At 43.4% G+C, this 26814-nt stretch overlaps 1 protein-coding gene across 1 annotated transcript; it reads right to left on the bottom strand.

Moving 5' to 3' along the window:
• Positions 1-5809: 5809 nt before the first annotated feature.
• cerk (ceramide kinase) lies at positions 5810-26462 on the bottom strand. Its single transcript, XM_048267731.1, has 13 exons — positions 26073-26462; positions 19482-19619; positions 19124-19246; positions 17709-17834; positions 15845-15911; positions 15374-15519; positions 13506-13580; positions 12952-13104; positions 12737-12842; positions 12450-12547; positions 11017-11222; positions 9878-10101; positions 5810-8351 (listed from the first exon to the last, which is right to left on the bottom strand). The coding sequence occupies exons 1-13, from the start codon at positions 26221-26223 to the stop codon at positions 8264-8266; spliced, it is 1701 nt and encodes a 566-aa protein (XP_048123688.1). The 5' UTR covers positions 26224-26462; the 3' UTR covers positions 5810-8263.
• Positions 26463-26814: the final 352 nt, after the last annotated feature.

Genomic DNA, 26814 nt, shown 5'->3' with positions numbered 1-26814 from the left:
GCCAGGGTGCGCGGAGTCTCCTTGTTTGCCTTGCGCCTTCCGTAACCTTTCCTGTTGATAGATCTTGACATTGGGCCGTGTTTGACTTCACGCGGAGGGGAGGGGGTGGAAAATTCAGCTGTCAGCAGCAAGAAATCATCTGTTGTGCCAGCCAGGTCTCTTTGTCGCATCCGAAAGAAAACGATTTTTTCAACAACATTCTGAAAGCTGCTTAAATAATTGCATAGCTTTTATCAAGAAGGCGCCTCTGTTTGGACCATAAATTTTTGGAGATTTAATGGAACCATGTCATAACACTGCGCTTTTACCACTGACAGTGGGGTGATAACCTCTACTTGGAGTAGCTAGATGCTGGAGGACGTCTCCTCTCCACTGCTGAGTGGCTGTGTCCAAGCTCGTCTCATTGGCTCCTTGCAGACGGGAAAGACAGCGCTTCATTGGATTACTGAGCCCAGACAAACCAGACATGCACACCTGTCAGAGGGAGAAATGCCTTTGATTGTGTCTGTGGTGAGAAGGGCTGAATGAGATGAGATTTTGATTGGCCGTGGGCCAAAGGGACAGATAAGATGGATTTTTGATTGGGTAAGGGGACAGATGCGAGCGCCGGTGCTCGGCCCTGAAGGCCGCCCCTCCCGGAGGGGACTGTCATGATCAATGTAGTCATTACAACTCCTTCCCAGCTTGACTGAGCCAGGGCTTCAGCTTCCAAATGGACAGAATACATTAGGGGGGAAATGGGCTATAAACTGTTGGTCAGTGCAGCTGCAAATGCAAATGTAAATGTATGGGATGAAATATGCCAGCAGAGCTTTTTCCATTTGTCAAGCCAGCCAGCGGGCAGACATCTGAACTCGCCATGAAATCACACGCACAAACCACAGAATTGACCACTGAACAGAAAAACACATTCCTTTACACTGTACAATGTGTTAAACAAACGTTTAGCTTGGGTAGGATGGCAAAATTTGCGCCTCAAGTAACGAGTGGTGTGGATAAGTTGCGGAGATGCACAGCTTGTGAGACGAGTTGAGATGGAGGTCAGTTGCGCGGTGGAGGCCAGGCGGAGGTGCATGTTCCTGCCTCCACGGCACTGCATCTGACCAGGCGTGATGAAAGGAGAGGCTCGCCGACCAGTGTTCACCTCGGTCCCCTCTGCCTCTGCGGTGTTTGAGGATGTGAATGTGTGTTTGCTCGCCGTAATGGATTTGCAGAGAAACAGCTTTGGGGGGGACACTGGAGGAAACGGAGCGACCAGCTGGGGGCACTGCAGGACCGGCCACTGACGCATCGCAGGCTCACACAAAGCAGCAGCAGCAGTCGACTCACCACACATTCTTCTCTCTTTCTCTCTAATACACACACACACACACACACATGCACGCACGCACACAGACACACACACACACACACACACACACACACACACACACACACACACACACACACACACACACACACACATGCACGCACGGACACACGGACACACACACACACACTTGCTCGCCTTCCTTCCTCCATCTACTAGACAGACAGGGATGGTTCATTGCGCAGTAAAGAGGAATGGGATGGAGCCTGCGCCTCCTCGGCAGGGCCTGCAGAAAGCGTGACTTTGCCTCCCCTCCCTCCAACGCGCCTCTCAGATAAGATGTCTGCCTGGGGCCTGGGGCCTGTCTGTTTAACCCTATCAGATAACAACAATATTTGCCTCTTTTTGTCATTCCGTGTCTCCCTAGAGACTTTTCACAGATGCAATGGCCTGTGATCCGTGGCATTAACAAATGGAAAAGAGCAATGGAGAAAATGGTTCTCAAAGTAACTGGGCGTGCCTGCCACTATTGCACAACTTGAACACCGTCTGACCCACGCAGGCTGGGCCAGGCAGTTAGACCAGAGGACCGGCCCGCAGCTGAAGATGCTCTGTGTTGTGTGTTCTGGCACTACAATAGGGTGAAGGTGTGTGGTAGATGGACACAGAGTCACTGGCCCTCCGTACTCTGTTGTCAGAGGCACAAAGGTCAGCTGTGTTATGAAGCACACTGGCAGGACTGTGGTGTTTTGGGAGGCATCAGATGCACCGGGGGTGTGGTCCAGATGAGTGTGAAGGAAAGGCGCTTTGACATTTCACTGCTGTTTATTTGGAAGGTTGACCGCAGCCCTCAAGATGCCATCAAACTGACAGGGTGCAAGAGAGATGGGCAGCAATGGAAGCTTCTCCAGCGTTCCACCTGACAAAGGTTATCAATAATTCCTGAATGACCCAAGTCAAAATGAACACGTCTGCTTATCTTTTGTCCAAGCCAGATAAACCCAACATGAGACTCGGAGATTGTCCTCTGGCATGGGGGAATGATGTACAGGAAAGACACATGTGCTACAGTTTAAGACACAGATAGTAAAAATGAGATACTCAGCAGCTGCACAAAGTTATCATTATTTTCTGCCCCCAGAATTATTTACACTTAATGCCACATGCAACAAACGGGGACATAATGTCCTGGGAAGCTGAGACAAAGTCATATCATGGCGCTCCACCCTGGTATCATGACATGACATACTTCACATCTTCAATCTGTGTCTGCCCTCTAAAGGTTAGAGGTTTCAGTGAAGGGTGCCGACATTTTAAATGAATGTTTGGCTTCCATTTTTGTACATATTTCATACTTCCTCTATAGCTACACATAAGGGCTTATTGTGTCCAGTGAGGGAGGCATTTACCCAGTGGGTTGGTGGTAGAGGGGCTACGGTATATTCAAAATAGCCAGAATACGTTGTTGAGGAAGTTGTTCCAACTGTAGCATTTTTAAATAAACCTTGTTTTCAGTCAATTAAACTGCCAGTGAACTGAATCTCATGCTGGTAGCCGGAGAGTCAGCAAATGCAATATGGTTAATGGCATCATTTAGATGAGAATGGCACCATGCATGCACATTGAGCACGAGAGCGCCTCTGATGAGGTCCATTGAAGGGAAAAAAGGAAAAGCATTACAAAGTGTAATTACTTTAAGCACCATTAGGGATGCAATAACTTGTGCGTTTCAAGGAAAAGCACGTGCAGCTTACTCACAGGCTGAATTTGAAAAGAGAGAAAGCAACATCCTTTTAACTGCAACTTTTTCAAAATGAAGCAAGCTGTCAAGTTTCTACTCATAACATCCCTCAGAGTGAAATGGCAAAGGCACAAATGAATATTACTCATTTCCCCTTCATTACTTAGCCTTCTCTTCAGTGTTTTGCCTTCATAATTTTAAATGAGGCTTCAATTAAATTTAATTAAATAGAGGTTTAATTGTAGCTCCTGGGAATGTCATGGTAGTGGATCAAGGTATCGGTGTCCTGGTTGCATTGTCTGGGATGGATCCCTTCGCACATCAGGCAAAAAAAAAGGATTAAGACTTGGATGACAAACAAACTAATAGCTAAATATATCTAAGTGGGTCATCAGTTTAACTTTGCATACCTCTGATGGCCAGATAATGGTCAGCAGATGTACAGAACAGGTCATCAACGGGTGCACAATTATTCCACCACTTATCAGCAGGCCGCACCCATGCCTTTAATAGGATGGAACAATGAGCGCACCAATAAGGCATGCAATTTCAATTAGGCTGGATTAGTATGTCAGACAGAATGTGTTGTCTTTTCTTTACAATACTGAGAGGCGTAATTATCTAGCAAACAAAAACAGACAAAGACAAACCTTTTTCACATCATTATTAAAGCTCCACTATGTAAAAGCAAATAAACAAAGCTTTGTTTATAATAATTTCCCACTACATTTTTGAAGACGACTAACCACATCATTCCCTATCAAATATAAAGTCTGCTCTGAGTCGCTTTTTATGTTTTGAAGGTTTCATTTGTTTTCATCAGTAGTAGTATGCAAACAGTTTGATCCTTTGATTGACATGGCAGATCTTAATGTGTGAAAACAAACTTATCAATATGCAGGGTGTATTGTACAACCCTTCACAGACAAAGACAATTTTCAATCTTGTTTTGAAGTGAGAGTGTGTGTTTGTGTGCTCACCCTTTAGGTATCAGATGACACTTTTCAGTCAGGTCTTTTTAGTCACCTGTCTCCTGGTTAATCCCACCAATCCATTCAGATCTAATGCTCCTTGCCCATTAGAATGCACTAGACATCCTGCATAGCTGCAAGAGTTCTAGGTAGACAGAGAGCATCTTGGGAATCCTGAAAACTCATTCGAAGTGGCTTATTGTGTGGGTAAAAACGCAGGTGTAATCACACTTGCAATGGGTTGTCTCCAAACTGTTATTGGAGAGATGGAGACAGCTGTTTGTTTGTTTGTTTTGTCTCTCTAATGTCTCAGGAGAAGGGCTTGAGAATGAGACAGTGGGTCTCGGTGGGATGCAACCCGCGAGCCACAGAATAAATCAATGAAGACGTGCCGAGGCGAGAGCAAGAGGGAGGAAATGGAATTTACTCTGCAGACGGGAGATCGGAAAATTACCCGGCTTCATTGCCATGCTGCTCCAGATAGCGGCGTAATGTATGGCCCATATCAAAACAGTGAGCGAGATGGAGGATGAGCCCAGGCAAGATATCTCTCCATCGCACTGGGGGCAGGAGAGGGGTAAGGGGAGAATTTATTTCCCCCCTGCAGACATTTTTATGTAATAAGCCCATTAGACTGTGTGGCGTCTCATCCCTCCATTCCCCAGCTAAGCGTATTTGTCAGCAGAATGGGCTTTCCAGAGCATTCCACATTATTGAAGGCTCTTAAAGATAACAGGGAAACATGTATTGGTTTCATGTAGCATATTTATAATAACATACCCTGTAAACCTTTGTGAGAAGAGACAGGCCTCCCCCCCACTCCCTTGTGCTTACTCATACCTAAAGGGACACCATGAGAGCGGAGACTACAAGGGACCATTTGAAAGAACAAGAGAAACACTCCCTTGGCCGTTTCAGACTAGTTACATCAGTAAAAGCGCTTTTATATACACCTGTGGATGTTCTCAGGGGTCTCGATGCGTTTCGATTGGGGAGAGGAGTATGAAATTGATGGGCCACTGGTGGAGAGGCGTTTGAAAGCATAGTGGACCGACATTAGTTGGCTGTCTGATATCAGAGGCTCATTGGATTCTTGATGTGTCGCTATGCCTAAGGCGTTACGCGTTGCGCTGGGAGAACCCCTGAGATTATTATCTTTCCTCGGATAAATGTCTTAGCCTGCCAACTCTCATCACTTTATGGAGCTCATTCGCTGAAAGCCCTCCTTGACTACAGCGCTAGCCCCAGGGGTTCAGTACCGCAGCCTTCCGCACACATCATTCTCACTGTGTACCGAACATTTATGTGAACGCCATTCATTAAATCCTTCAGTGCAGAAGCCCTCATCCAAACTCATTTCGTCACATTAGTCTGAATCTTCTTAATGTATGGACTGTGCAAATCTGACCCCAGATCAGTTGGGGGGACTTTGAAATAACTTCTGGAGAACCCATCCTCAGATCTGTGGCTGTGGCGGCTGTGTCACCTGATTCTGGCCATTCCGCCCCTCACCTTGTCAGTCATCTCAAAGTTAATCAAGTCTGCGCTCAGAAAGTATGGCCTCAGCACAGATAAGCACTGAATGGCTGTCAACAGCTGAATGCTGCATGGAGATAGATGGGCAGATGAACAATCCATTGACCTGAACGCCAGTGTGAGGCTGTTTGTTCTCCACAGTCCAGTCTAATGCTGCCTGTTGTGGCAGCAGAGAGGGGAAAACACATTCGGGGAGAAGAAATGAATAAACAATGAAAAAGAGAAATCACCACACACATACTTGACATGATGGCTGGTTCTAGGTCAGTTTTTATTCAGCATTTTGTTTTTAATTGTACAATCACACTTCACTTCAACTTAATAGGTTCCATACATTACATTTTGTGCCATCTCAACACCTTCATAATGAAATGTTTTTTGTTTTGTTTTTTGTTGTTGGTTTTCAGTCATCACTAATCCTTCATTAGTTCCCGACTACCTCAGCCCCTTCCAGGAGGCTCTCTGTGTGAGGGTGACCTTGCTGCGGAGCAGCACTGCCACATTAGCCACAGTGCTGAGTGGACACCGCACCCAATCTCCAGCACCGCAGGGGGCAGAGACGAATGACAATGGCCATAATGTGCTACAAAGTGCCTGACCACAGTCTGCATCGCTGTGGCATAAATGAGTGTCGAGCCACCTGCTGTACACGGAGACTGCATTACGACGGAGAAGCCAGTGCGCACACACGCCGCTCGGATGGATTTGGGATTTTGTACGCACAATGAAGCCTGACGGCAGTGCGTCCGTGACTCCAGCACGACGCGCGCTCGAGTGGTTTTGCGCTGCGAGAGATTTTCGCGGCGACTAGGATAAACAATTTGTGCGCGAGTTGCGTCGGGAAAAAATTGAGGGGGATTCGAGGCTGCCAAGAGAAGCAGCTGTCAGATGGCTGCCTAGCGTGTCGTTGTGATCAGGCTCGTCAAAGCCACTGCGCTACACGCGTCGCCGCCAAGGCCCTCCAACAAATAAGGCAGCCTGCTGACAGCTGATCGCCCGATGCCAATGTTATCATACACTCTGCACTCGCGCTGGGAGTGTCGGGCTAACGGCTGAGCCAGGTTGGTGGGAAGGTGATTTACATGTGTTCCCCAAACATGGGCAGACATCTACCTGTCAGAGCTTCATGATTGAGGGGATGGAGTCCACATTATCTCTCTGGAGCATGCCGTCATGAGACCATGGAGCAGCGCTTGGGTGCATAGATATTTCACTAACAGTGCCACCTTGAGAGCCATAAACCGCCTCAAATCACAAGCCCTATTCAATGGAATGTTCAGTCTTCTGAAATGCAGAAATATATCAACATGGTATAGCACGGAGGAGGCAATTCCACTTCACATCAATCACAGATTACTTTAAGTCTCCTGAGAGTCAAGGAACAAAACAGACTTAAATTACAGCACAAACAATGACTGGTGAAGGAACAAAACGCACTACAGGAACCCCCAGCGACACCCTGGAGAATAACCCTCAGGTTTTCTGGGCTCTTCAATAATTACAGAAATTAGACAGCAAGAGATGAAGAGTGCCGAGGACACAGAGTAGCCGTTTGAAGCTGGAGGCAGCTCTCCGGTGCTCCTGGAGCCCTGCCACGCAGCATCATTAAGCCACAGATACGCCACACATCTCCCGCTCTTCAGGAGCCAGCCAGATAGGCCGGAGTCTACAGTACAGCACTGGGGTTTGCAGATCTACTCAATTTAGTGGAGCACTAATCTACCTTTCTGAATTTGAAGCCAACTTGAATACTGATGGTCCGTAAGACAAGAAGTACTGCTGACAAATACAGTAAATCACTTTTCACCTGCTCCTGCAATGAAATCATGCCGTTCTGAGATTAGCTAAAAACAAGTCTAAAAAAATGGACCCAGGTGCTTTATTTTGGGTCACACCATTGTCAGTGAACGAAACTACAGCAAAATAACTTAAAAGCCAAATAATGCATCTCTACACACGTCTACTTCAATTTAAATACTAGGAGCTTCATAACCCAGGCAGGCATAATAGAATGGAAGTTATGTTTGGCATAGAGGCAGTAACTTTCATCTTAGAGTAACATTGTATCATTCAAGTCAAACAGACAAAACACTGGGGCAAAAATCATACAAAACAAACCTTGAAGGTGTCTGTTTTTACTTTTTTGTTTTGTTTTGATTTGTCATTTTCACTTTCCTAAGTGTTGGGGAGGGAGGGGGAAAAAATAAACTTTGGGTGACAATGCTACACATCAAGGCCAGCTTGACTGCACGGTTAAAGGAAGACAAACTCCGCAGGGAGCATGTGTCTAATGTCTAATAATAACGACTTCTAGAAGAGGCAGTGCATCTCACACCACAGGTGAAACACAAGGGGAAACCACTGAGCAAAGAAACCTTGTTTTCAAATGCACTTCTACTGAAGCTGGAGCCGATTTCTCGGTGGAAGTCTACAGTGCACTCTTTGTCTCACAGGCTGTGCCACAGGGACGCAACAATGGTGCCTTTATCAATGGAAATGATGTCCAAATAGACTAGCTGCAAGATTACTGTCAAGAACAACATGCCAGACTGTGAGGAGGCATTAAGAGTGATGCTACATGACCTTAGCTATCTGAGGCTGAGGAGAAATGGTCTTCTGCTGCTATAGGTCAGCTGTGTAACAGTGTGCCATGTTCAGAGATTCCGTAATGGTCCAGCATGTCGGAGGTGCGTGTGGTCAGCAAGTCTACGCGGAGCACACGCCGGTGGAGTCCTCGAAGACGGGCTGCTCCTCGATCCCTCTGGCAAACAGCTTGATCAGCTGACGGTGTGCGCTGGAAAAAAGAGGTAGGACATCAGCGTCAAGCGGAAAAAGAATCAACCCAATTTCCATGGTAACCATTTGCCCCTCCACTCCAAAAGCTTTTTCTGTGCGCATTGTTCTTTTAACGATGCAGTTCAATGTAACAATATTGAATAAAGGGCCATTGACTCATTACCCAAGTTAATAGTGTGAGGATATTAACATTTACTCAGGTGGTTTATTTTCCAGTAAATCCATCAAATCCTTCAATGTGTTTAATATTGAAAGCAGGGCTTCATTTATTATTTTCTTTTTTTGGCAACAGTATCGTCATCAATTATCTCAACAGTTCATTTGCTGAGTCACTTGAAGAACAATTACTGGAGAGGAAAATGCAATAAATGAATGGAGCTCCATTTTAATTAAAAGGGAGTAGAGCTTTTAGCGGAGGGTAGGCTATTAAATTAGGGACATTACACGGCCATGCATCATCGAAAAAAGCACAATGAAGCAGAAACTAAATGATGCATTCAGGAGAGCCATCATGCTACATAAAGATGTTCCACTGATAACCACAGCTGTGTTCACACCAGCCTCACAGAATATAGAATGCTCTTTGTACTGCTTTGGCTGAGGCCCACATCTCACTGGGCAGTGTCTGGGCTTGTTTAAGAGCTACCGAGGGCGGTGGAGATAGTCAAAACATCAATAGGTTAGATAGATAGATAGATAGATAGATAGATAGATAGATACTTTATTGATCCCCATTGGGAAATTCAAGGTTCATACCAGCACCAAGCTACACTGCTATAAACGAAGGTTTATAGCTGCCCTGTGCCCTGCCCTTTGAACACTGATTACTAAATGTGAGATAAGTTGCCAGATCATGTCTTCCTGAACTAACATCTGACTGATATAGGTTTTAATTACAGAGGTGGGATGGCCTTGCCTGAGATAAGTGTATCCCTGTGTGTTGTTTGGTAGTGGCAGACTTTCAATTACTATGATCTGCAAGTCTACAATTGGACAGTGATGGCCAGAGAGTATGTTTTTCATTCCTTCAGCCAGAAATAATGAAAGAAAGCCAAAACATAGCAGTAATTAGATACCATGAGCATAACCAAAGGAAAATCACAAATAAGTTACTAGGACTTTGCTAATCATTGCAGTTAACCTATTTATTACTAAGACAAACATGTTCCAAAACATCTCATCTAATCACAACCCTATTATTCCAATCACTACCAATAAGTACTCATATGATCCCAAATGATTTTTTGAAGTAAAGTTGGTGATGTAACCGCATGATATTGCCTTTTTATTGTGGTCACTCGTGGTGTTCAATAGCTTGGCAGGAAAAGGCTATTGTGTTAGCTTGTAATTTCCTTGTTTACCTCAACAAGCCTACAGCTGAGCAAATTGGAGATCATGTCCTTGTTAACAGCCCCCCCCCCACAGGAGCTTTTCGAGTAGTTCTCCACCTCTGAAGAATGGGGCTCAGCTCTGGCCTAGTGCACAGTGCAGTCAGCCATGGCCCCCTCCAATGCTTCTGCTCACCTGACTTGAATGGCAGTGTGAGGCAGAGTCTCGCCATCACAGCTCCAGGTGCTGTGGGCAGGGGCGCAGTCGCAAGCCGGATGGTCACGGCAGATCTGGCCGAACAGGCCCTTCCCTCGCTCCCGCAGGTCCGGCTCCGAGTCCACCTCCGAATCCACCTCCTGGTGCTTGGGCATGAAGCGGAACCGTCGCACGCGGTGAACCTCCACAAAAGAGTGATCAAACTATGGAGGGAGGGAGGGAGCGAGGGAGAGGAGAGGAGAGGAGAGGAGAAAGAGGAAGTGAGAAGACTCGGAGTGCAGCACAGCTCAGTCATGGGTGCAGAGAAGCCTCTGGGTATTACCCTACACCACAGGGCTCATCTATTTTGAGAGTGAGAGCAATTTATTCCCAATCACGCTCACTTTATGAATCCGCCTTTTGTTTTCATGCGAGATGTTTGCTTATGAGGCCTTTGGACAAACAATGAATATATTTAATGCCCACGCCTTGCTATTTGTGTTCAAATATGTATATGGTAGAAAAAAGCTGCAAAGCCCTTTGAAGCCTTTTGGCGTCTCCTGCACTTCCCTTAAGTTGTGAGCCTTTCTTCCGTACTTCCTCGATGTCTATATACCTGTGAGGCTATTATTTTATTTACGATAAGTGACTAGGCAGTGCGCCTGAACTGAGGTGAACCCTAATTAATAAAAAGAAAAGGGGGAAAAAAAAGGCAGAGTCAGCCATTGGTTTAGCAAGCACAGCAGGCAGCAGTTCCCCCTTTGATCTGTGAGATAGGCTTGAGTCATCTCTGGCACATGCAGCCCTAGAGACGCGTCTCCCTTACCCTGAGCTCCGAGAGTGCCGGGAACATTTCCCTGATCTAAACACATCAACTGTTTCTTTCCTCTGGACCAGAGAGGCACCCCACATTTCTGTCAAACTGATTTTAGAGCTCATTAGTCACTTACTAAGATACATCCAAACATATATGCCATTCCACAGAGATGGTTTGGGATCTCACTGGATTGAACTAATGCTTAAAGATCTCTACTTAAACTACTACAACTTGACTTATATTGGATATATTGATTTGAAACTAAAGGTTTGAGCAGTTATACAACACAAGAGCTCCGTTAATTCACATTTGAAGCACGTACCTGGTCTTTTTTGTTGGTGTGGCGTAGCAGGTGGCGTAGGAAGTTCACGCGGGAACATTTGTGGACGAGGATGAGGTCAGTGGTGCCATCGGACAGGTGTGCAGCTGGTGACAAGCCTTTGGGGCTTCTTGGACAAGCACAGCTCATACTCACAGCGTTGATGGCCAAGAACTTCCCCCGAATAACTCTCCAGACATCCTTATGTCCTAACACGGAACAAGAAATGATCAACTCAGACAGCCGTGTCTGATATCTTCCAATCAGCCTTTACAAATCTTAATGATTGAAAGCTTAAGCACCAGGTAACTATGCTGATGAAATTAGAAACAGGCCCCTTTGTAAATGATCCTCCACGAGTAGCATTAAATGAAAGTTGGACAATGGATAATAATCAGAAGGTTTCATGTTCTTCCAGAATCATAAAACAAACTCATGAAGGAAACTCATCAATTTTAGATGGCTTCAGGAAAAGAAAAAGGCAAACACAGTTTAATTGGAAACTACTGCTCAAACACTGAAACGTACAAATTGGAGGAATGTTCACAAACTCACAATGGCTTCCTGCCTTCAATTGACACATTTACATTTGGTGGTGGTGGTGTGGTGGCGGTGGGGGAGGTGTCTCATTTGCACAAAGTGACAAAGCTTTGCCCCATTGCCTTAACAGTTGTTGGAGATTTGAACACTAACACTAGTCAGAGTGACGGAGGCAGAAATGCAGCCAAGTATGGCAGAGCCCCTATTTCCCTGATTAAGAGGGCACTTGCCTCGCCTTACTCCCCTCTCTCCCCAGAGGATCACAGCTCCAGGCAGCCAAGAGAGTATGCCCGGGAAAATTAACATGTGTGGATGCCAATTAGGGCCGGCAAGGACTCTGCGCTTCTCTGTAAACACCACTTATCTGTGGCTTTGAAAATAAACAAATGGAAGCTGCACTCATGCGACAACTCCCACCCCACACTCCCTTTCTCATTTCAAGGGAGGCTGTGTGTTGTGTAGACTAGAGGGTGCTGGGAGGGGATGATAATGTGCTGTGTTGGTCTGCAGTAGGCCCGGTGGGCCGAGGCCCTGGCTGTGTGAATCACTGGCTGGGTTGCTCTCGCTGTTTGGCCTCGTGTTCATGAATGGGGCGACAGCGGCTCGGACAGATGGCGACACCACGCTTGTGAGTGGAAAATGTGCCTTATCTGCAGACAGTGTGTTAGGGAATACCCCGTGGCACTGGTTAAGGAGGATGATGCAGCTGTTTTATTTACCCAGTCCTCTCTAGATTCTCTCCCTCTGTGTGTGTGTGTGTGTGTGTGTGTGTGTGTGTGTGTGTGTGTGTGTGTGTGTGTGTGTGTGTATGTGTGTGGGTGGACCAGAGAACGTCCCCAGTGGGGAACTGTGATGTGATCAGCGTGTAACAGGCAGAGCAGACTCTGGTTCCTCACCAATCTCTGACACACTGTCCTCCCCCTCCTCCTCCTCTTGCTCACATATCTGCTTCTCCTCCAAAGGAAGGTGTCCGCTGTGCTGGCAGACGTGGCATCTGTAAGCGTGTGATGCGATAGGGGTCTAATGTTAGCAACAGTATTGAACAGAGTTCACCTCTAAAATATGCACAGTAATAGCCACCGGCTGTCAGGGGGCTGGACACAGATGAAATAAATACCGTCTCTCAATGCCAGCGAGGTATGAGTCACCAACACCATGGCCAGATAAATAATAATATATTTACCCCGATCGGCATCTAAACTTGTCTCTTGGAGATCCCACATTGTCTGTGACTGGTAGGAAAGACACTGTTCCCTCATAGTAGTGATGTGACAGAAATGTCTTGGCACCTACAACAGAGATACAAAAACATGTCAAGGTCCTAGCTCCAGGAGGCTGGGAAGAGTGCTGCGTTCCCCTGCTCTTGTGCTGCTGCTGCCGCCGCCGCCGCTGCTTTACCTGAGATGTCATATCTAGTCGGACCCATCCAGCGCTTCCTCTCGCTGTCTATCAGAAGATCTCCATAGAAACCATACCCCAGCAGAGAGACAGAGTATCTGAGGAATGTGTTGTTGTGGTGAACCGAACAGACATCTATAGGCTGGGAGTCTCCTGCAGACGTAAGCAATAGATAGATAGATAGATAGATAGATAGATAGATAGATACTTTTATTGATCCTCAAGGGGAAATTCAAGATATTCAATATTCAAAATTCAATATTCAAAATTCAATATTCAAATATTCAATATTCAAATATTCAATATCATTAGCTCCCAACGAGCCCTTTTGTCTGAACAGTGTTTCCACCAGTTGATGTCAATCATAAAAGGACAAAGTGTGTACCTATGACAATTACAACATTAAGTGAGCGCCACTGGACCGGTTAGTCATTCATTTACACATGCTGTTTTAACCAAGCATAACGTATAGCAGGTTCTACTCGGAACGGCCCACTGAGCAACCCTTCCCACGGTGTGAGGGCTATGCCCCAGGTGTCCAGATGTCTACTCACCCACGATGATGTGCAAGGCAGAAGTCACAGGGTCATTAGCGCCCACTGTTGCATAGCAGATACAGTCGGTTGAGCCTGGTTTGAAACACATTTCACAGGTCAGTGCCAAGGCAGAACATTAAAATCTCTCATATAAGGTCAAAGCTGAAGAATCATAGGGGGGCACAGTTAGTTATGATAACAATTCAAAAATCTGGACAGTCTCTAGAGTTGGCTTTACTAAAAAATAGAGACACACACAAAGAAGCCAAATTACTGAGTAACTCAAACGTAATGTGTACAGCGCTATGCATTTTTGAATAAAGAAAAACGGATTCAATTTGGTGCTGACTCACAGAGCCATGACAAAGCCCAGCGTCTGAGTGCGTCTGACTGCAGCTCTGCCTCTTACAGATGTGAGATGAGTTTTAGATGAGTTCCTCTCCCCTGAGCTCGGGATGCTAATCTAATGCCTCTCACTCAAATGGCTTCCTTTCCAGAAAAGAGGTGAACAAATAATAGCAAGTAGAAACTGGTGTATATACAACACAACTTTCTATTATGAGGATTACATGAAAACCACCAGCGTTTTTAAGATGGGGCATTGAATTCCCTAGTATTTACCAAATGAAAAAGAATGGCAATAAGATTGTTTATTTTTTGCCAAATGTTTTAAAAAATGTTTTCAGTTGGGAGTTTGTTTTTTTTGAAGAAGCCTGAGATGAGAACAGAGATGGAGCTGTGAGAACGATGATGTGCAGTGGAGCATAGCCACACAGTTCCCCAAACACACACACAAACCAAACACAGGAGGAAGTTACTGCAGGCTACCACAGGTCACGCAGCACACAACTGTGTTGAACAGCATTTTAAACTGTTCAAGTTTGAATTTAAATTTGCAACTGACGCTAACTAAGTCATATCTATCAAGATCTTTTTGAAAAGTTGTGTGTGTATGAATTATGAGAGAACACACCGTCAAAAAAAAAGAAAACCGAGGAAATATCGGAGTTTACCTCATATCTGAGAGCTGAGATAAGAGACCGTGAATGGACAGAATTAGCCTTTATGATAAGGCCTTTGAAAACAGCGGAGGTTTTAACAATCCAATCAGGTATCCAGCTTGTCATATTCATTTGTAAACTGTTATATCGCATAATGTGATATGGCGATAAATGTGTGGTGTAATCTGTCAGAGGTGCTGTTTGCAAGGACTTTCAGTACTTCCTGCAATGTTGAGTGAGACTGACACATTTAGTACAGCTTTTAAAACATTTCCATTGAACATATTGATACAGAATCATGTAATGATCAACTGGGACGAATCTAGCCTAACGTTGTCAGTTTGTTGACAGATACTAATACACACACACACACACACACGCACACGCACACTAAAATGGAAGTCTCATGCCTTGTACACATACAGGCAAGCTTTCTAAGAGCACTAGAGAAGCTGCTATCTGTCTGCTAAATTCAGTATTTAAGTCAACTCATCTGCCCTGACAAGAGACGGAAGATGTATTTGTTTTTTTTCACCCTGTGAAGAGAGATGATTCGGTTGTTGACAGGGCGCCTTTCCCCCCCACTGCAAGGCACCAGACTAATCTCCTGTGATCATTCTCCAGCATGCTACTGTTGGGTCCAGTTGGGTCATTTATGTCATAGCAGTGGAATTTATGATGATTTAGAAAATGCCACACAACATGTGGCCTGTAATGGAATTTTGAGTGATGGATTGAGGAGGCCGCTCAGGCCTGTTGCGCTCCTAGATCCCTGCTGTAGCTTAGCCACAGGGGGAGAAAAACTCTGATGTATGATGGGGGGGTCAGAATTTCTCTCATCATGTCCTGCTGTGTTTGGGTTGCAGGTAAGTGGCTTGGACTCACCTGCGGGAATGATGCCAATCCGAATGTCACACGGGACAAGAGTCTCTTCTGGACAATTCTGATCCACGCCTGAGTCGCACTGCGTCCTTGATATCAGGCCATGAACAATCTCACTGAACATGCCGTCACCGCCAACACAAACAACACTGTGGAGAATCAGATAACATTGATTAGTTTACTGTTTGATTGGACAGGACCTGCAGCCTTATAAATGGACAAGCTAGCTCTGAGACTTGTGTGTATGACCTGTAATTCATTTTTTTTTATGTTGCATCCCAGTATTTTCTCATCAAAACTCAATTAGTATTCAGCCGCACTATCCTTGCAGGAATTAGCAATAAATATTGAGTTGGTGTATTGATATGCATTGAAATGGAAATTTAGTCTGTCAAATAAGGGAAAACAATCTCCCTCTGCAAATTAAGATCCCACAGGAGTGTCGAGATATCGCAAAAAGGAGCCAGAACATACCCATCATATTTCTTAAGATCAGCATCTGTTTTCAAGTGGTCCCTTGCATGATTAGCTCGCTCTGTAACTATGGAAACAAATGATAGAAGACAGTTTAGTATGCATATAAAATATGGCATGAGATCTGAATTAAAACCATGGTATTCCTTTGTCTATTGTGTCTACACAATGTGCCCACAGTGCATTACGATGTACAAAAAGGGAAGAGTGTCTTCACTGTGGAAATGCAGAACTCTCTCTACTCAGTAGACTTCCATGTGTGTGGTGCCAGTTACATTCACAGCCCATGACTCACAGCCACATTATTACCCACTTTCCATATTTCTTCTATAGACCCTTTCAACAATAAAAACAAAAACAATGCTTGAACGTTCTATTTGGGCCCCAATCTACTTCCTCTGCATTAAGATAACATATGGAATGTTAAAAAGGAAGTCTTGTGGGGCCAACTATGATGCTGATAATGGAACTCTCTTGAAAGGGTCCATATTTGCTTGTACATTTCTGTGTCTTTCCTCTTTTAGTCCAGTCTCTGGAGTCACTCTAAACTAAATGTCCTGCAGGAAGCTGAGCTGGTGCTCTAACGTATATTATGCTGCCTCTTTCACAGCTATGACTCTTCTATCATAACTAGCTCACTTAAGATTTGACATCTTAACTAGTTTTAATGGGTACTCGCAGGGCGGTGGAGTTTTAGAAGGTAGGCTTACTCGCAGGGCGGTGGAGTTTTAGAAGGTAGGCCTACTCAAAGGGTGGTGGGGTTTTAGAAGGTAGGCCTACTCAAAGGGAGGTGGGGTGGTGGCTGCACATTACATAATCCCATGAGCTGTTCAGCCTTCTACAGCATGTAGCGTTACAAGATTTCTATTTTGATAAGACCAGTCACATCTGCATGTCCACATTCCAGCCAGGTGAGATGTCAAGGAAAGTAGTTGTCATAGTAACATGACTTGTGCAAACTTAATTTGGCCTACACAAGTCAGGACTAGGTTATTGGCTCCAGGTGATGTTCAATGTCTAAGTTTATCTGTCTTCAATTTGAGGATAAAAAGTTCTGAGTTCATTCGGCATTACACAAAAAGCAAATCCCAAATGCAATAAGAATACAGTGTTCTGACATATGAAGAATATTTTTACTTTTCTGAATAATGCCAGAGTTATTTAAGGAAATTAAATGTATGTTATGTGTGTAATATGTACAGTATGAGTTTTCAGGCTACCGTTCTGCAAGCTATGCTTTGTGTCTTCTTATTGAAGTACTGCAGTACTGTGCGATAAAATGGCAGTTAGATTCTTCTGCCAAATTAAGCGTCAGCCAATTTTACTTTTGTCGTAACCTTCAATGTATGTGCATACCTTAATATGCATGAATCTATGTATGAACCTCTGTGAAGATAACTGGAAATGCTATGGTGATGTGGTAATTTATATTTTTTTCTTCACAGAAATGCCCCTACTCCATCAGATGATAGGCAGCTGGTATAGATAAACTGGTGGAGTCAGATTCCATTTCATTTAAACAGTTATATAGGGAGTGAATCCCTCCATTTGGTGAATATGCTTAGTTCATTTGATGTGCAGCAAAAAATCATCAGGAATAAAAATGGAAGGGAAAATATGCCAAATGTAAAATGTCCAATTCCACAGAAACCACAGCCAAAAATCGAATGTGTTGGGATTTCAATCCTTATCAACCATCGAAACTTCCATTACTGAGGCTGACTGACGGCTAGAACTTTAAAATAAGATCATATTCTCGAGGGTGTTTGGAAGGCAAGGCCATTTGCCAACAAAGATCTATTTGCAGGTGATAAAACCTCATTTTTTATTTAAATGTTAATGCAGGCGAATAACAGGAGCTCACCAATCACATCAGTGGAAATTGAGGCACGGGAAAAGATTGGGGCAACTTTCTGGTCGTAAATCCGCTTCCCTTGTTGTTTTCCTCCAAAGGGATTGATGTACACCAGCAAGCGCTTCGGTCTGTAGGCTGCACAGTGAGGACAGAAACACGGTCATTACATGCGAGACAATTTGTTTGACAGCAGCATTTTTTGGTCTGACGGCACCCTCATGACGCTTTCATTAACCAACAAACTTTATGTCATCTCTCCCTGAAAAACATGGCCGACTGAGTTTCTCCAATTGATGAATAGAGGAGAGAGCGCATGTGCAAAAACAAGATAGAAGTCTGTCATTATTTTCCAACACAATGGCAAAAATGCCAAATGACAGAGACTAGACTAGCAATTGCACACAGTATAGAGCACAGAATTATATCATATCAGCCACACGACACAGTGCCAACATAAGATATGAACCCATTTACTCATACATGAAACCCTGTAAGCAGAACTCTACCTTTCATATATGGCAACTCTTTAACGGGGTTTTAAATTTAATTTTCTAATGTAATTTCCTGCCTTTGCTTCATGCCCAAAGACATAAACATATTCTAGAAACAGATAGAAGAGTATGGCAGCATGTCATGATAATATATCATCACAACTGAACTCTGCAATACTCCCTTTCTACCTACTTCAGAAAAGAAAGCGGTTTTAATTAGATAAACAATTGCATGTCTCGTCTTGTGGACATAATGTCTTTTCTCTTTCAGCGCTTCAAGTGGATCAAGTCAACCTTTTTATAGGCTATGGATTAAGGATTTGGTGGGAATTCAACACTGAGTTATCTTTAGAAACCTGACATTTAAGCCTCACCTTGCCAAATGTGTCCCCACTGGACTGGGATGGTAGAGTATTACAGCAGTGAAAAGCCTATACTTCATGACATTAACTCCAGCCATGAATATAGTGAACGTGACATTCTGGAAAAACTTTACTACTCCACTATGGCAACCGATACAAAAGTGACAAAAGTGTTATCAGAGAAATAGTCCTATGCCATGAGTTATTCTACATGCTACATGCATCCCCATAGCCTTAAGCGCACAAAAGTAAGGACACAGTTCTCATCAATGTTAAGTTAATGGCACATGAGTGGAATACCCATTTCAGTAGAGAAACCAAGGATCTGGTCAACATATGTACTGAATGGAGTCTACTGCAATAATCTAGTAATATGATGACAAGATCATTTGAGACACTGTGTATTATGCATTTCTTTCATTGTATTGAATATTTCATTTCATCTTGGTGTAGATTTGTTTTAGCTTACACTATTCACATGAGCGCAAACTGTAACAATGATATTCAGAGAGACAATGGAGACAGATGAATCAGGATGGTCTGACATTATGGAAAAGCAGAGAAGACCTACTCAAGAGAAAGAGCTGCTCCTCTATGGTCTGGATCCACTGCTGACAGAGTCCCCAGTCTGGACAATGGAAAGTGACACTTCTGCATCGCCAGCGGTGCTGCCTGCTTCTGTCCACATAGAATACTGAAGACAGACAGACAAAGAAAAAAAAAGAAATAGGAATCAGAGATAGACAGTGGAAAGAAATAAAGGAATGTGAGAAGATGAGTGAGGAGGACCAACTTAAGAAACTAGGTGAGAGATCACCTTGATCACCATCTGTCTTTGTGGACAGAACAGATCAAATGTTCACTGGCTTGGCCCTCATGAGACAGGCATAGATTAGCATCGGTACAGCTGAGTGGCATCTTTGGCATACCTGTAAATGCCGGCGGCTGATAGGACTCCTCGGGGCTACGGGGAACTCTGTGCCATTTCCCAGCATTCTTCTTCTGAACCTCCTCGGCTGTCTCCTGGACAGCTATTATCTCGCACACAGGAACACTGTGGCTGCCAGCTGAAAGAGACAGCAGCAAATGTTAATGGCCTCCAGCCATGACTCTAAATGTGAAATAAGACTAAACTCAAGATGGCCAAATTCTGTCTGTGTGACCTTGCAGGGGTGATATAAGTCTTTTAAATGGACTACTTGGCTCACTATGAAAAAATTCCATTCAACAGTCAATGTCTTCAACCTAACACAAGGCAGTCTGGCAGAGTGAGGCAGTACTGCAGCATGGGGGGAGAATGTAAACCCAGGCCCTCCATGCATAGCCTTCATCACCAGGGAAATGCAGCATCTACTCTATCATAGACACAGTAGCTGGGGGAGGGGAGCATGCTTTTCTCATGTGTTATATAACATGTTTACAACATTACAGTGCAGGTTTCCACCACATGCACTGCGCTTGTTCAACCGCTTCCTGTGTGCTATTCTACCACCACTGTAAATAGCAGAGCAGACTAAAAGAAAAGCCAGATCATTTGTCAGCATATTCAGTTTTGGCCACCATTCTCACTGCCAGAGTGTCTAGTGTAGAACATACGAGACTGACTGCAGAGCAGATGGCCAGGGTGCACGCTGCACTGAGCTGCCAACTAGGACAGGATGCCTAGCAACGAGCCAAAATGTCCTCTTTTGGTGTTTTTTTCACCTACCTAGTTGTCAGTTTTGTGCAAGTTATGTGTGTTTTGTGATTCAGGCCTATGTGAATTGCTGCCGCTGCCACACTGCAATTTCCATTTGGGGATCAATAAAGTGATCTATCCATCATCAAAACCCAAAGCTATCTGAAGAGCTTTCAAACTGCAGATGTGTTCAACAGTCAATAAGCACAAAGTTCAATATGGTGCAGTAAAGCGATGCAAAACCATGATAAACCCTGACTGCACTTGAAATGGGGTAAACTTTCTGCTGAAGATGCAGTCCACAATTTCATTTTGGTTTTGCAAAAGGACGTTGATATTTTCCCTCAACGGCTAATCAAATCACATCTCTCCCTTTCGTGGTCCTTAAGCAGGTTGCGAGCAAGTTGAACCATAAGGAGTGGAGCTATAGATATAGAGTGGAACTGTTTAGGGCTGGCTGGGTCTGAGCCACTTTGTTTCCTATTTAACCCATTTACTCCTAAAATGCTTGCTAAAAACGCCTATAGAATCCTATGGCATTCTAGAATAAATAACCTTATTTCCTGAGGGTTTTCTGAAAACATACTAAAAATTGTCAACGTCTACCAAAATGTAATATCTAAGCCTCTGTAGCACCTAGAAACATGAAATAAAAAGCATGCTGCGCTACGCAGCATCCAGCGGGAGGGTCAATGTTGCGCTACGCAGCATCCAGCGGGAGGGTCAATGTTGCGTCATGCAGCATCCAGCGTGAATGGGTTAAAGCACCAGTACAGACAGCTAGAGGACACAGGGAGGTAATTTGCTGAATTTGACAAAAAGTGTATGCAATTAGAAGCATGGACTGCACCTTAAAATGAACTATACTAAACTTTATTGATGTTCAGCCATCAAGCTTTTGAGCTTGCTGATGGGCCTACTACTGAAGTTACTTTTTTAAAATTAACTACAGATAGCCATGCTTCATAAGCCATGTGCGTTCATACACTCAATCTGCCATTCTGAAAATAGATTCAAGCTCAAAACATGGAGCATTTCATTTCTCTTCTGTGAATTAACAAACTTGAACTGTCATAAACTGCCACTGAAATGGAATTGTAGCAACTCAAAACAGCAGCCCTGCCAGTGTATGCTGAAGCATGTGACAGTAGCCTTGCTTTGGCCTGTTTTTGCAACAGTGACTCACCAGTGCCACATGAAGCAAAAAGGGGTTTTCAAAGAGAGGCTGGACCGGGGCTAGTGCTTAAGGGTTGAGACATCAAAATGGCTATTCCTTCATTCTGTTGCTATTGAAACAAAAATAGCAAAGTAGGATCTTTAATTAATCGTAAGTGGTTCTCTGTCAAACTGAGAAACAAGAATCTTAACCGACTAGTTGCTTTGTTCACATCAATGTTTCAATCTCTTAGGTAACAGCAACCACAGAGTATGTGAGGGATTTGGAACTACTCCATCAGGCATGCTGGAAACTACTATTACCTTATCAACAAGAAGGAACACCCATTAAATAGCAGATATTTCAGTACACTTTGACTTTGAGGTGATGCCCGAGGTTATGCAATGATAAATGACACTAGGACAATGCCATACAAGACATTTCAGCTTTTCTCTTAGCGCGGGACTTTCAAAATACTTTTTAATAATATGTTAATAAATCAACTAACAGCCAAACGTCTTCTTTCCAAAATCCTTAAGCTGCTTATTCTATATTTAGACATTTTGCTCTGACAGATAGTGGGAGGTGCAGTAAGCCTCATTGTTCTGTTGCTGGAAAGATACATGGTGGTGAGTCAATAGTTCCCTGACTGAGCATGTTTGGTGGAGTCAGGAATTCACAATATTGTATCGGACAACTCACATGAACTTGAATCTTAAATGACTGGTAAATGTACAGTGTGGGGTTTATTTGAAGTCTGTGGTGTTGGGGAAATGAGCATAATGGAGACTTCAACTAAAAGAAAACACATAATACACAACAGCACTTTATGAGGTCAGAGGAAATGCCACAGAACAATGACTGACATTCCAATGCATCCCAGTCAAAGCCCATCCCAGCGGGTGTCTCTAGGTCAGGCATGAAGTAAATGTTTACCTAGATGGACATAATGAACAACCGTAGAGGTGTCCTTTTAAGATAATAAGATATTAGAGTAACGTATTACAAAACACAAGCAGGCCCTCTTAATCTAGACCTAAATCCTTGGCAAATCCTAGGTCTAATCCTGTACATATGACACACCGACCCATACAGTATAGCCAATTTCCTCAGATCCAGGTTCTTGAATGTTCCCTGCAAAGATGTCATGGGACATGACAACTAAAATGAGTGAATAATGACATCAAAACAAAACAACACTAAGGCAATGGTATCAAATATCAGGTACTTGGGTGATAATTTAATTTCTTTGGCAGTCTTACAGATTAGACTTTGATTAGCCAAAGCGAATTTGAGCTTTGACACAAATAAGCTTCCCAACAAGTTAAACATCTCCTTCAGTCCAAAGGCATGTTGAATATCAGGATTCCTGGTTATGTCCTCTAAATAAGACTGGAGACATGCTTTTGGTGTTTCATTGAGTGAAAAAGATTGTGACAAAGTTTGAAAAAGTTCATGGAGCATGCCATCACAGCATAAGGAATAGATTAATATTTGGTCAGGGATATCCAAACTTAAAACTTGAGCATAGCCCAACGCATAATCAGTGTACCCACAGCGTGAGGTTGTGCTGGGAGCATGACAAGAAATACAAACCCTGGCTTTCCAGGTACACATCACCAGGAAACAGCAAGCACAAACACAAGTCCAGTTGGGAGGAGCATGTGTCACCTTATGCAGCATGCCTGCAGTACATCACAGAATAGGTTAGACTCTCTCTCCGTAAACAGTGTTTGTTCAGTCTCTTCTTTCCTTCCACCCCATGCACTCAATCACCAGAGATGAATAAAGGACAGGTCATATCCTTCCACTGTTCAGTTGTCTCTCCCATTCTTATGTCTACTGCCACAGAGAGTCTTTTGTAAAACAGAGGAGACCGGCTACATAACAGATGGTTTGAGTACACACTGCACTAAGCCGTCAACATTGACAGGAAACTACCTGGCTGTGGCTACCACAAAGCAGGTCTTAAAGGAGCCTCGGACACTTCCAGAAACAGTCTGGACCAGAGAGCAAACAGAGTGGCGTAAACATTTCGTCATGACTAGTGAACAATAAAAAAAAGTATGTAATAATAAAGTTCTACTGAATGGATGACAGCACTGTAAGTTTCACTCTAAGCCAAACCTTAGAGATTGCTTACATTTTCTATTACTAACCAAAAGTAAGGCTTTCAGAGAAGGAAGAAAACCCTACCCCAATCAACTAGCCCTTGGGCAAACCTCTAAATCTTTAAAAGGTAGCATTGTATTTCAGGAACATATAAAGGTCAAGGTCTCATAGTTCACACATTTATTTTACAACATTATCTTACACTCTTACACAAGAGTCTCTCTGAAGAAAGCGTACTAGTACTAACTATTATGCTATTGAAGTACTAACTATTTGTGATTTTTTATAATACCTCTCAGCCCACTTTGCAATGATTAATGGGGTCAAGGTTTAAACGGGATAAAAATGGTGATTGCAGTCCTATTACTGTCTAGCACAAACCGGGGGCAACAGATTTATATCCAAGCTTCCCTATGCCCTATGCCAGCTCAGCAACTCATTTGTTTGTATGAGGCCTGGAAAACACCAGCTGGTATTTTCTCTTAACTGACCTTGGCTAGTTGTGCAACAGGCTTGACGGGCTGACCAGTTAAAATTTGAGTGGTAATTAAACACATCACCCTTGTAGTCAGAATGTCTAATTTCAGTCTGGCATACCATGCTCACTGGGTTGCCAATGTAATGTCCAATCATACACATAAAACAAATATTATGATCTGAACCCAATCCCAACCTCATACAAATGTGCAGTGACGACAATCTACTGTAAGTGTCAACAACCCATGGCATTGCCATTTCTCTTTTTAGTGTAGGGCTTAGATTACTTAGTAGCGTTTTTGGGACAACTGAAGTTGAACGTATTGTACCTCTTTGTTTTCCAATGCTTTCTGAGATTGCATAGGTGCTACTAATTCTGAAGCATGTGTGGGTATTTCATGTTTTACTGTATTGTTATGTGTTTTGTCATTATGTCTAAAACACAATAATACATACATAAACACATGTGGGAGAGAGAGGGGAAGTTGATGCCTGCAATCATGCCACATGTCCTGACATTTTTTTTATGGACAGAAAACCAAACCAGAAGATAAAACAGAAGGTTAAAATAGACTCAATAAAGCATGAATAAAACATTCTCATAAAAGTGGAGTCAATGTTAAAATTCCTCAGTTTACGATAAAAGTACATGCGTTGATGGGCTTTGGCACTTGTGTTTGTAAACAGCATCAATGTGTAATTCAAAACATAGCTTGCTAACAATTATTGTACCTCGGAGACATTTATGTTTAAAAGGGAGCGCCCATCATTAAAATCCTTCACTATACAATGACAGAGTTGTCTGCAAAAGTAAAAACCTGACTTCCACCATATCATGAATGGCATTAATGTGTGTATAAAACAAAAAGGAGAGGGGAGAGGAACATCATTGGGGGGAGACAGTAGAAGGTAAAAGATTGTCAGATAAAACACCATTAACTTTAACCCTTTGGGTCTGGAGGTTAAAGTCAACTAGCCAGGCTATTAGCCCTGGGTTGATGTTGTGTGTCTTTAAGAGTCTGTCTGTCCATTACAACTTCACAACTAAAGTCTGGTGGATCTGAAGAGAAAGCTACTACTGCTGTCAATTTTACTGCCAAAATGCATAGTGAGATAAAGACGCTTCTTTCCAGAATCTCGTTCAACTGGCATCAGATGCCCTGCTAATCTTTCTCTTGTCTGACTGTTGAGGAACTAGTGAGTTATGGAAAACTATACAAAGGACAACAAGTCACAAAACGTCAATATTGGATAGTGGAGTTGGCTGAAGGGTCACACCATAGGTGTGACAGTCCATGATAAAGAGCTTCAATGTGAAGTGTCCCCCAGTAGCCCAGTATCCCAATAACAGTATAACAATAATAATGGCTGGCTATAACAATAATAATGGTTCTTACACAGGCAAATTAAGTATGGAATATACCTGTGCAACATATTTCAGATGGACTTAACAAAGCAAAGTAGGCCTACAAAGCAGCATAATTATTGTTGGCAATGCCTAGCCTAGCTTTGTGGTGAGAAGCTACTATCTCAGGAGAAACTAGAGAGCGAGTGAGCCAGAGGCCTTCGAGAGACAAGGACACTCCAAAATGAACTGCTGGTGATCGCAAGCATGACTTAAATTGCCTGATAAAGTCATGCCTTCCAAATAAATAAATGTCATGCATAAATGGTTTTGTTCTCTGAGAAATAACGTTACTCTGAGCATGAGCATGATGCAGTAAGTTAGTTGTGCATTAGTTATTCAACATACGTATCTTTAATGTGAATTTGATATTTTACATTGTAAAAGGGGGAAAAACAGCAAGTGGTAACTAAAGTGGTAGGCTGGACTTATCTGACAGCTGTCTACTTTCACAAATTCTACACCGATCATTGGCTAATACGTGAAAAAAAAAATATTATTATTAGATTATCTTGACTTTATTTCTTATAATGTATGTTGTGACATGTTGTTTCTTTGGACAACGATATTCACTGCAATGTTATCAAAGCATTAACTTGCTTATTTCACTCGCTGCCTCAACTCCTTTCTCATCGCACATAACAAAGGAATTGTTCGGTATGCGATGCATATTTGACCAACCGTTAGCTTACCAGCTTTGCAGGTGTTCCAGCTGCTTCCTGGTGGACGTTTTTTGTTAGGTTCTGTCTCCTTCCAGGCGAAAACAACGCTGTTTAAAGTGACATCGTATACCCTGTTTTGCAGCCATAGCCGCGATAACAGTAGTCTTGGTGGCTTTTCCATTAGCTAGCTACTTTATCGAGTCCCAGCAAATGGCATAGGATGGAGAGAACGCTTGTTATCTACATTCCCCCATTTGTGAAGTGATGAGCTGCATGTCCGTGAAATCAATCACCGTGTTCACTGTACACCGGATCTACATTCGATATTAACCTTATTTGCTCGTCTCACGCGTTGCGTTTTTGATTAGCCACGTAGTTCTAGCGGTTTTCTCGGAGCAAAAGCAGGCGAAGAGGGTTTCAGACGTGACGTCATCGCGTAATCATATGGGAGGAGCAAACCTGTCAAAACTCCTTCTTGAATTGCCTTCCATAACAATTCCATCGATAATTGAATAACCTGTGGAATAACCATGTCCACTTTGTATCTGTATCAATGACAGTCTCCTTTTGTGAAAACACTCAACACTCACTGGAATATTAAAGAACCTGCAGTATTTTTGGTGTACCACGGTGTATGGATAAAAACAATCCAGTGCATGTGTCGTTTATGTAGCTGCTGCCCTTGTCTGCCATGAACTTTTTCATTCCATTTCTCATCATCAGTTGAAAAGATCTAATTTCTTGCTGGTAAATACTTGTAATATCTTGCTGT

The sequence above is a fragment of the Alosa alosa genome, chromosome 17 (genome assembly GCF_017589495.1).
Source record: "Alosa alosa isolate M-15738 ecotype Scorff River chromosome 17, AALO_Geno_1.1, whole genome shotgun sequence".
NCBI classification, from domain to species: Eukaryota; Metazoa; Chordata; class Actinopteri; order Clupeiformes; family Clupeidae; genus Alosa; species Alosa alosa.
This window is presented reverse-complemented; position numbering and strand designations above follow the sequence as displayed.

Excerpts from the sequence above, each read along its gene's own strand:
- cerk (XM_048267731.1), bottom strand. The coding sequence starts at position 26,223 with ATGGAAAAGCCACCAAGACTACTGTTATCGCGGCTATGGCTGCAAAAC. Across the intron at positions 15,912-17,708 it reads AATTTCCACTGATGTGATTG|TTACAGAGCGAGCTAATCAT; the intron begins GTGAGCTCCTGT and ends TTGTTTCCATAG. Across the intron at positions 10,102-11,016 it reads ACACCAACAAAAAAGACCAG|TTTGATCACTCTTTTGTGGA; the intron begins GTACGTGCTTCA and ends CTCCCTCCATAG.